The following is a 12,002-nucleotide window of genomic DNA, read 5'->3' on the forward strand; positions in this document are numbered from 1 at the left end:
GTTTAAAGGAAGGGGGGTTGGGGGTTTCTTGGGGGGTTTTTTTTTGCAAAGGGGGGCCCCTCAGACTGAACTCATTTAATTTGGACTTATATCTCTGTTGTCTGACCAGGCTGCCAGACACCCATGTTGCACACTTTTTACACATTTTAATACCTTATTCATGGAGTAAACTGTTTTGAATTGCTCAGAAAAGATGGTTGAGAGTATTACTCTCTAGTACAGGAACTTGTAGTACGTGTGTTTTGGTTTGACCTTGTTCAATAAGGTTTTGTTTCTTTGAATGTAGAGGGTATGTGCTTATTTTTTCTGAGTTGAATGCAACAGGTTCTTAATGGTTTACTCTTGACATTGTACCTTTTTCCCCAAAGGTTTGAGGATCTGATGTCAAATATTCCCTTACCAGAATATACCAGAAGAGATGGGAAGCTGAATCTGGCCTCAAGGCTTCCAGAATTCTTTGTCCGGCCTGACTTGGGTCCAAAGATGTACAATGCATATGGTAAGTAATTTCACAGCTTAAGGTAGCAGTTTTCATAGCAGTTAGCATCAAACTGCTTTAAAAAAAAGAGTCTTAGGGATTTCTTACTCCTGCCTCAGCATAGGCCTTTAGCTATACCTCCTGTACTAGATATTGTTGATGCCTTTTCGGAATCTAGTTTGGCCCCTGATTCTTTGCCTCCTGCTCCCAGAAAGCCTGACAGATATTACAGAGTTCCTGATTTGCACAAGTTTCTTAAAACATCCTATTTCAGATCCAGAGCCTATTTCACAGGGACACAAGGGCATTAAGGCTTCTACTGCTAAAAATCCTACTCCTGATAGAGACTGCAGGCACTGGATAGATTGGGTAAGAATGTTTACACTTCTGCAACCTTGGCCATTAGGGCCTTAAACTGTCAGTTTCATATGTTAAAGTATCAACAACATGTTATTGGGTTGCTTAAACAGAAAATGATGTTGATTCTTGTGCTGAAAATAAAGAATTACAGGATTTAATGCATTCTGCTGAACAGGTTGGTAAACATACTTTGCAATGTGGATTTGATTCATTAGAGGCCTCTCTTGCAGGGCTGCTGTTACTGGGTCTGTGCTCAGAAGGCATGCTTGGCTTAAAGAGCAATCTTTGCCTGATCATGTTAAAGCTAAACTGTAGGATGCTCCCTTAAATCAGGGCCACCTGTTTGGCAGCAAAGCTGAGGAAGTTTTTAAAAAGATGGAAGATATAATCTATGCAAACTGTTAAAGATTTCTTGCAAGTTCAGCCTTCTAGATTTAGTAGGCATTGGCCCTCTAAGAATTGGTCCTTTCCAGCCCCCTTCAGGTCTTCTCAAGCCATACCTAGACACAGCAGAAACCCCAGATTCGACTCCCAGAGGACGCACAAGACCAAGCAGTGGGGGATTTCCGCACCCAAATTTGGGAGTAGTAAGACCTCCCTTGTATGGAAAACTGTCTCAATGACTTGATTTTAAAACTTCCAAGCACTTCCCAACTGATTGCTCCTTTAGGCGGAAAGATTGGTCTGCAGGCCAAAAACTGTGAACTCATTACCCAGGACAAATGGGTTTTAAATAGAGTCCCAAGGATACAGATTTCACTTCCACACATTACCTACACCAAGAGGGTGGCCAGATCTACCTCCAAATCAGTGGGCAGAGGCCCAAAATCAAGTACACTCTCTCTTAAGCATGGGGGCTTTTCAGTTGGTACCAGAAGAGGAAAAGGGATAAGGTTTCTATTGGAGACTTTTCCTGGTACCCAGAAAAGTCGGTACATGGCTTCCTACCCTAGACCTTTCTACTCTAAACACCTTTCTGGTGATTCCAAAATTCAAAATGCTTATTTCACCAGCTGCTTCCTATGCTAGGCAAAGATGCATGGTTGGCAAACACTAGACTTAAAAGAAGCATACCTGCACATCCCTATCAGAGTCTTGCAGAAGATACCTACACTTCAAAGCAGGCAACATGCACCATTAGTTCTCTGCACTGCCCTTTAACTTATCTATTGCGCCCAGGGTATTCACAAAGTGCCTAGCTCCATTCATTGCATTTTGCAGGCAAAGAAATATTCAAATATACCAATACCTGGATGATTGTCTAATTCAGGCAGAAAGCCAGGCCATACTTTTGAATCATCTGGCCTTTGTTCATAGGGTGCTGACTTGTCTGGAGTGCACCATAAACGAAAAGAAATCACACCTGGTACCCTGTCAACAAATTATGTTCCTGGGAGCAAGCTTGAATACAACCTCCCAGATGGCTTTCCTCACGCCAGAGAAACAGATTCATTTGACAACCTATTTCAAACAAGTGGCCACAAAAACCCAGTTATCTGCAAGGCAAATACTGCAAGCCTTGGGGTTCATGGCCTTCATTCTTCTAATTCCATATACAAGGCTGCATATGAGGAAACTATAGTGGTATCTCAAAAGCCTATGGTGTCAACATTCACAAAATCTAGAAGGAATGATTTCTATCATACCTTGCCTACGCCTAGAGTTCCCTTGGTGGGCAGAGGCCTGCCACCAAAACAGGGGACTACCATTCACACAATCACCTACCGCCCAAACCTTAACAGATGCATCAGGCTATGCATGGGGGGGCTCACCTTGCAGTGAAGTCCATTCAAGGCAAATGGAACCCAAGTCAAATGCACCTGCACATAAATCAAAAGGAAATATTAGCTGTACTGAATGCTCTGATAGCCTTCATGGACCACATTCTTTCAGGAAAACTAATGGTAAAGACTGACACCACCACTGTCATGTGGTACATAAACAAGTGGTGGGGGGGGGTACACATTCTTACCCCCTCTGCAGACTAGCCATGGCATTGTAGAACACAGCCTTGAGCTACCAAGTGAATCTACAAGCTCAGTTTCTGCCAGGAAAACTTAATACACTAACAGACGTACTAAGTAGAAACCTCATGGACCCACATGAGTGGAAACTGGAAACAAGGATTTTCAACATGTTGACAAGCAAATGGGGGAGCCCAGGTATAGACTTGTTTGCCTTCCCCCAACCATCAATTGTACAAATTTTGCACAAGGATTCCCCACAAGCTAGCTTGGAAAGTGGATGCTCTATCCTTCAGCTGGAAAAACCTATCAGTTTATGCCTTTCCTCCTCTGCCTCTGCTCTCCAAGGTACTACTAAAGATCAAACAGGACAAGCCAAGGACGATTTTAATTGCACCAGATTGGCCACACCAACACTGGTGTACCCCCTCTTGTGCAGTGTGTCACGCTTGGCCCCATGGCACCTGCCTCAGACTCCTTCCCTGTTGTCTCAGCAGGAGAACCAGATTCTGCACCTTCAGCTGCAAACCCTGAACCTAACATCCGAGCTAATTACCTAATTTCTCCTTTACCATCCCTCAGGAAATCAGTGATGGATATCATTTTAGAGGCAAGGAGGCCTAGTACTAGAAAATCTCATGCTGCAAAATGGAAAATATTTTTTGCCTGGAATCAGTCTCAAAGGATGAGGACAGCAGTGCCCAATTTACCTCAGATTCTGCAGTACTTGACTGAGATGCTTCATAAGCGCTTGTCCTTTTCCTCCATCAAAATTCATGTCTTAGCCATTTCAGCTCATTATAGCACAGAGCCTCCCCTCTTCTCTCACCCACTGCTCAAACAGTTCCTAAGAGGGGCCAAAAATTTAAGCCCACCCAGGAGTGCTCCAACACCAGCCTGGGACCTTAACTTTGTTTTGGAGAAACTCACTCTTCCTCCTTTCGAACCAGCTGCTACTGCAGATTTAAAATTTCTTTCCTGGAAAACAGCTTTCCTTTTAGCAATCACGTCTGCAAGAAAGGCATCTGAATTACAGGCCCTTATGGCAGTGGAGCGTTTCATCATCTTTCATGCGGACAGGGTGTCCCTCAGAAACCCTCCTTCATGCCCAAGGTGGTATCCAGTGTGGCTCTTAATCAGTCCATTCATTTGCCTACCTTCTTTCCTAACCCACAGAACAAAGGGGGAAGGGTACTGCACTCCTTAGATGTGCACAGACAACTTAGATTCTACTTGGACAGGACTAAACCTCAAAGGAAATCTGAACAATTGCTGGTGGCATTTGCTGCAGGGGACAGAGGGGAAAGCTATTTCAAAGCAAACCATTTCAAAATGGATAGGCCACTGCATTCATTTCTGCTATAAACACCATGGAAAACCTATCCCACAGGGCATCAGACCCCATTCAACCAGGGCTGCATCTACTGCTACAGCCTTTCTCAGGGACATCCCTACCAGGTACATCCATGAAGCTGCTACCTGGAGTTCTGTACATACTTTCACCAAGCATTTCTCATTTGCCAATTTTCTCTAAATCCAGAGCTGGCTTTGCCACTGCAGTCTTGCAGGGCCTTATAGCTGGTCCTAATTCTGTTTAAGTTTCTCCTCCCAACCTTAGCTTTGGGAATCTACCCAAATGTAATGACCAACAGTGAAACACGAAGAACATAGTACAGTTGTGTACACTTACCATAAATGTATATGTTTGAGTGTATATTCACTCTTGCAGTCCTGGTTACCCTCCCTCCAGCCCCCTTTCTTTTTGGGCTGTAACTCTACTCTCCTTTACTATGCTTAAAAAGCTTTTTGGTGTATTTGCTTTTTTGTTGGAGGTATATTCTTGTAATTGCAGATTTAATTGCTTCCCATTATGCGGGCACCTAACATCTGGGGCAAGAAAAAACTGATGTAATGTCGGCTGCATGTTTTGTACCCCTGACGACCTTACGTGATGGAAGAAGGGACAGCATCTGACGCAGGACCCGAGACTTTGTTAATCGGGCCGACTGAGGGCTACTGCAAGCAGATAACCCAAATGTAATGACTGTAACAGTGAATACACTCGAACATCTGCATTTATGGTAAGTGTACACAACTGTACTTTCCTAAAGGTTAACTCCTTCATGATGCTGTCCCTTCAAACTCTTTTACCCCTGATTCCACCCCAAGCCTTCATGGTCACTCTGAACCTAAAGGATGCTTACTTGTGCATTCTATCAGGCCCTCCCACAGGAAGTTTCTGCGCTTCACTGGCCACTCTTCACACTTTTACAGCCTTGCTCTTGTCTTGTCTACAGCTCCCAGAGTTTTTACAAAGTGCTTAGTGCCAGCCATTGCCAATTGCAGAACTAAGGGAGTCCAAATCTACACTTACCTGGATGACATTCTCATTCTGGCAGAATCAGAGTCCACCCTACAATCCCATCTCAAGTTCACCATGACTCTCCTTCACAACTTGGGCTTCACCCTCATCCTACAGAAGTCCTCTCTTCTTCCTCAGCAGGACATTTTCCCTAGACTGTAGGATCAGAACAGGTCTGATGAGATCCTTTCTCCCACCGGACAAGGTGCAGTCTCTCCCCACCCATTTTCAAAGCCTACTTTCAGAATCTCATCTCTCTGCAAGACTTAGGTCTCATGGCAGCTACTATTCCCATGCTCCCATTAGCCAGGATGCACATGAGAATGGTACCTAAAGAATGTGTGGTCTCAGAGCCAACATCCACTAGACAAACGTATTCCCTTTCTACCCTGCTTCAAAATAGAACTGAAGTGGTGCATTCAGAAAATCATACAGAACCAGGGCATTCCTCTTCAACTCCCACCACCACCACTACCACTCAATCTATGTACACAGATTCAATCTGGGGGGGGGGGGTGCAACATTAAAGGACTTAAGGGTACAACAGCGTTGGACCGCTGCCTTGCTAAGGCAACACATCAGTGTCACAGAAACGGCACAGTGTTGCTGGCTCTAAAAGCTTTCCTTCCCATCTTGCAATTAGGGCTGCTCCACATTGTGACAGACAACACAACTGTTATGTGGTACTTCAGCAAACGAGGGACAAAGGCATGCCAGTTATGCCAGATAACCCTACAAATCTAGGATCTAGCAGCCAATCACTTTTCTTGCAGGCCTCTTACATCCCCTGATGAAAATAAACAAGCGGACTTGCTCAGCAGAACATCCTTTCAACACGAATGGATGTTGCACAGGTAACCCTTCTTAGACATTGTCCACCAGTGGGGCACACCTCAAGTGGATCTGTTTGCATCTCCCCAGAATAGAGAACTAGACAAATTCTGCATGAGGGATCACACTCCACCAGCCTGGAGGGTGAATGCCTTCAGCTTTCCATGGAAGGAAATTTTCCTGTACACCTTTCCTCCCTTCCCTCTAATACAAAAGGTCCTACTGAAGATCAAGAAGGGCCAACCAGAAATCTTGCTGGTGACTCCTTATTGGCCAAGGCAACACTGGTTCACCCTTCTTCTCTCCCTATCCAAGGGCAATCACCACATGTTACTCCACAAGGTGGACCTACTCACACAACAAAAGGGACCTCTCATTCAACCCCAGCTGCTTTTGCTGCATCTCACTCTTTGGGCGATCAACTTCTGATCTCTTTCAGACAGGGAAACCAACTGCTAGGAAGTACTATTTGCCTAAATGGCAGTGATTCTCAAAATGGTGTTCCCTTAAGGACAGGGCCCTTTTCAGGCAGATACTTCACTTATCCTCAGCTATGTATGCAAGCTCATTAAGGAAGGACTATCATATTCAGTGAAAGTCCACCTTTCTGCCATTTCAGCCTACTTGCCTTTACATCCACCATTACATCCACCACTGCTTTCCAGATTGGATGTTAAACTTTTCCTGAGAGGGGTCTTGCATATCGGACCACGAAGAAAACCCATCCCTCCTCCCTGGGTCCTCAATTTCATGCTGGAAAAACTCACCTTATCTCCTTTTGAGCCAGCCAGCACAGCTTCTCTACAAATGTGCACATAGAAAAATATTCTTTTAGTGCCCATTGCCTCCGCTAGAAGGGTGTCTGAACTACAGGCCCTCATGGCTTGTCCTCGTTGCACTACTTTCTACAATGACAGAGCGACCTTGCGCAAAAACGTTTCCTTCATACCCAAAGTGGTGAACGAACTATCCTTAAACCAGTCCATTCACTTACCTACCTTCTTCCCCTCTCCAACTAATACCGCATAGAGGATCCTTCATTCTCTAGATGTGCAGAGACAACTGAGATTCTACTTGGACAAAACTAAGTCCTTCAGAAAATCTAACCAACTCTTCACCTTCTTCCACCCCAGGGCTCTGGGTAAGGCAGTCTCAACAAACCATTTCCTGTTGGATCAAGAAATCCATTATCTTCTGCTATTCACATCATGGCAAACAATTACCTCAAGGAGTTGGGGCTTAGTCCACGAGGGGCATGGCTACCTCCAAAGCCTTTCTTAGAGGGCTGGGCACAGCCTCCCATTTTGGAAGCAGCTACCTTATCTACAGTTCACACTTCCACAAAACCACTACAAGCTAGACCAGGTCTCCAGGGCAAGAGCAGGCTTTGCCAGGGCAATCCTTCAGGGATTCTTGGAAGCATCTACCTCTGCCCCCTCCCTTCACTCCTAAGCTGTGGTACTCTCCCACAGCATGAATACTGCAACATAGGAATTAGAAGGACATAGAATAGCTGTGTAAAATCTTACCATAGCCATAGATGTCTTTCTCTTCCATGTTGCAGTATTCCTTCCCACCCTCCATACCCCCTTTTTTCTATCTCTACTGGATGGTTGGTCTTTTGACATCTGTATCCACTCCCTACAGGCTAAGCTGTACAGCCCTTCAGGGACATTTGCTCCTTAACCTCAGCTTGTTCTTTTGTACACCTTTATCCTGGGCTTCAAGTTCTGAGGTCTGGGCGTCACATTTATGGTCCCTGCTTTATGGCCCTGCATGTGGCGTCCCATGCACCTACAGCAGCCAGGCTTAAGCTTTTGTATAGGAGCCGTCGGGTCACCTGAGGTGGGTTATCCCCACAGTATGAATACTGCAACATGGAAGAGAGACATATGGTTATGGTAAGATTTTACACAGCTATTTACCCCACAAGGTGGCTCTCATCATACAGCAAAAGGGATCCTCATCCACCCACACTTACAAACTCTAACCCTGTGGGTGATGCACTTTTGATCCCTTTTAGGCACCTTTATTCGGAGGATGTGCTTTCTGTCCTGCAGGAGGCCAGGAAACCCACTACTAGGAGATCCTTTTTATCCAAATGGAAAGGGTTCTCCCTTTGGTGTCTACACAGACAGCTAGATTGCTTTTGGGCAAATGTTACCTCTAGATTTGTCTTGTATGTATGAGCTACTTAAGTCGTATTCTTCAGTGAAACTCCCTTTATCAGCTATCTCTGCTTGCTTACCTCTTAACCCAGCATTACTCTCCAGATTACAAGTAAAGCTTTTTCTTAAGAGGGTCCTACACATTGGACCACCAAGGAAACCCATCCCTCCCCCTTGGGATCCAAATTTTATTTTAGAAACCTCATGACTGCTCCCTTTGAACCAGCAGCCTCAGCCACCTTAAAGATGTGCACTTGGAAAACAGTGCTTCTGGTAGCCTTGACCTCTGCAAAAGTGGTCTGAGTTGCAAGCAGTCATGGCCAACCCTCACTACTTAATATTTAATAAAGACAAGGTCTGTCTCTGCACAAACTTCTCCTTCATGCCTAAAGGGGTCAATGAACTGTCGCTTAATCAATCCATCCATTTACCCACTTTCTTTCCTTCTCCTCAAAATGACCGAGTGCACTCCACTCCTTGGTTATGCACAGACAACTTAGATTTTACCTACACAAGACAAAGCACATCAGAAAGTCAAACCAGCTGTGTCTGTAGCCTTTCATCCCAGAGCTCTGGGAAAAGCTGCCGTCAAGCGAACATCTTCTTGGATTTCAAACACCATATCCTTTTGCTACTCCTTTCATGGCAAACAGTTGCCTTATGCCATAAGGGCTCACTCTACCAGGGCCGTGGACTCCTCTGGGGCCTTTTTCAAAGGACTATAGATACAGCATCCATTCTAGAGGCACCCACTTGGACATCAGTCCACACATTTACTAAACATTACAAACTGGACAACATTTCTAGGGCTAGGGCAGGTTTTCCTAAGGTCATTCTACATTGTTTCCTGGAGAGTTCCTCCATCCCCTCCTACCTTTTCACATGTTGAGCTTTGGTATTTTGCCCCATGTTTAGAATACTGCAATATGAGAATAGAAGGATGTAGAATAGTTGTGCAAAATCTTAGCATAGCCATAGATGTCCTCTTCCACATTGCAGTATTCCTATCCCTCCCTCCAACCCCCTCTTAGGACATCTTGTTCCTTATTACCTTTTTCCCTCGGTGGATGGCATCCTTATCAACTGTCCTTGGACTTTTGTCTGACTGGGGCATTCAGTTTTGAGGTCAGTGAATGCAAACATCACATTTATATCCCATGGTTTATGGTACCTATGTGTGACGTCCCATGCAGCCTAAGCTTTTGTAGATAAGCCGGATGTTTGGGTCGCCTCAGGTGGAGTATCCCACATTTTTAGACTAATACAACATGGAAGAGAGGAACGTCTGTGCTTATGGTAAGATTTTACACAACTGTTCTTTCTTCTGGTGTTGGGGTCCATGACCGCCATGATCATCATGCTACCCAACCACACACGCCTTCACATGAGAATTCTCCAATGGACCTTAGTGGTACAGTGGTCCCTTCTCGAACTTCCTTTAGTGCATCTAGTCCGACTATCCTAAGTTTGTCGGGACTCTCTTCGGTGTTGGCTTCAGTCCCCGGACCATCTTCTTGGCTGCAAATTTCATCGTGTTACCCTGCTGCAGTCATCACACTTGGGTTATCCTGCAGTCATGCGGTCCCGCAGTTGGCCCGAATTCCAAAGTCTTCATCCGGCGTCTGTTGCTGTTGCTTCTTCCCTGACGTCAGAGCTCCAGGGGTATATCAGAGGCATCCGATGCCATTTTCTTCAGTCTTTCTTGCCGCGCGGTGCCTGAAGCAGAAGCAATTTGCAAGTGCCGGTCGGCCGACACCTGAGATTTTCGAATCGAGTTTGTTCGAAGTCTTCAAAGCTAAGTACCCCGTTGGGGAACCTATTCTTGCCTCAGTCCGATGTCAGAAAAAGTTAATTGCATTTCTTGTGGGAAGCAAATACGTCATAAGGACTCTCATTCTTTTTGTATACCTTGCCTAGGCCCAGACCACGACATCACTGGTTGTCGGTTTTGTGCTAGGTTCAATAAGCGAACTATAAAGTGACGCTTTGATTTTGCACGACACTACTTCAGTAGAAAATTTAATTACACTATGCCGTCGGAGCAACTGACTACCTGCGTGCATAAAAAATGCAAGGATAAAGACAGGCAGCCTAGATCCAAGCCAGACTCCGAGGCCTCGGCTGGGCCGGTCGCCGGTTCTCCGGTTTTCAGTGAGGCACCTATGCAGCCCCAGGCTACCGCTGAATTGGATCCCCAGACTGCTTTGGATCCCCCAGCAGAAAGTTCTAGGCCGACGCAGCCATTTTCTTTAGGTCCTACCGATGACATTGCAGTAGGTGAAGCCGGTGCTGTAAAAACACGTTCGGTTTCTGAAGGTGTCTTCAGACCGACTACTCTCACCATAAAATCTTATGCTAAGCTTAAGACTCCTCTAAAACCAAAAAGCCTACACTTCAGTCTCCAGGTCAAGGCCCTATGCCTAAGAAACAGATGCTTAAAATGGCTGAAGATTTGATTTCTTTGATCAGGGGTTTCCAACCCCCACCCCCTCGACAAAAGGCCTAGACAAGAGGAGGATTATGCCTCCTCTGATCAAGTGTCTGTTTCCTCAGGCTCCTCTGAGGAACAGGATCTCCTTTCCCCCTTATGAATATTCTGATGCTGAAGACTCCATTCCCTCAGCTTCTCCCTTTGAAGATTATTCCTTTGGAGAAACCGTACATACCTTGAGGGAACATTTCCACTGGGAAGGTCAGGACTACTCCGACTCAAAGAAAAGGCTCCGAGAGTTTCTTTTACTCTCCCAGCCCAGACCACTTGCTATCCCCCCAGTTTTGGACATTGTGGATGATGTTTTCTTAGAATCTAGTCTAAATCCAGATTCTCTGCCTCCTGCTCCAGCCAAACCAGATAGATACTATAGAGTGCCTGACACTCACAAATTCCTTTACAAAAGCCCTGTTGCTGATCCAGAGACAATCTCCCAGGGTCCCAAAGGGGCTAAGGGTTCTATGGCTAAAAATCCTGTACCCTCAGAAAGGGACTCCAGAGCACTAGATAGGTGGGGGAAGAAGGTTTACACCTCAACTACTCTAGCTATGAGAGCACTAAATTGTCAATTTCACATGCTTAAATACCAGCAATTCCTAATGTCTCAAATAAAACAAAAGATGGGCACGCACCCTCAACAGTCTGAATTCAAGGAAATGCAAGATCTGTTGCATGCAGCTGAACAGGTGGGCAAACATACTTTACAATGTGGTTTTGATGCCTTGGAAGCTTCCTCTAGAACAGCTGTTACTGGGTCTGTTGTACATAGGCATGCTTGGTTAAAGGAACAATCTCTGCCTGATCATGTTAAAGCAAAGTTACTGGATACACCTTTACAGCAGGATGTCTTATTTGCGGTTAAAGCAGGAGAGGTTTAAAGAAAATGGAGGATAAGGCAAAATCTATGCAGACGGTCAAAGATTTCTTACAGGTACAGCCCCCACGCTTCAGCAGAAATTGCCCAACAAAAAATTGGTCCTTTCCAGCTTCTGACAGACGACAAAGGGGTAAATACAGGCGCCCAAGGGGCAGAGGACAAGCACAAATCCCTTACAACCCTCACCAATGGGGCACTGAAACACAGAAGGGAGGAGAAGACGGGTCCCAAACTACTAGAAGGCAAACACAATTAATTAAACCTCAAACTGCCAAGCAAAACTCTCTTGGTAGCTCCCTTGGGAGGAAAATTAGCACTTTTTGCAGACAACTGGTGCATCATCACAAAGGACAAATGGGTCCTAGACATTATCTCACATGGGTACACATTCCATTTCCACACCTTGCCAAGGATAAAAGGAATGCCAAACCTGCCACAAAATCAATGGGCAGAGGCACAAAACCAAATTAC

At 45.3% G+C, this 12,002-nt stretch overlaps 1 protein-coding gene across 1 annotated transcript in view; it reads left to right on the forward strand.

Annotated features, from left to right (window-relative positions):
* The window catches only part of KDM3A (lysine demethylase 3A), a 2,231,127-nt gene that overhangs the window by 1,585,407 nt on the left and 633,718 nt on the right, over nt 1-12,002 (forward strand). Inside the window, exon 22 of the mRNA XM_044063465.1 lies at nt 369-499. Coding sequence (XP_043919400.1) covers nt 369-499 — 131 coding nt within the window. The remainder of the gene's footprint in view (nt 1-368; nt 500-12,002) is intronic.

Source organism: Protopterus annectens, chromosome 2.part1, assembly GCF_019279795.1.
Source record: "Protopterus annectens isolate FY-2018-M chromosome 2.part1, PAN1.0, whole genome shotgun sequence".
In the NCBI taxonomy this organism is placed as follows: Eukaryota; Metazoa; Chordata; order Ceratodontiformes; family Protopteridae; genus Protopterus; species Protopterus annectens.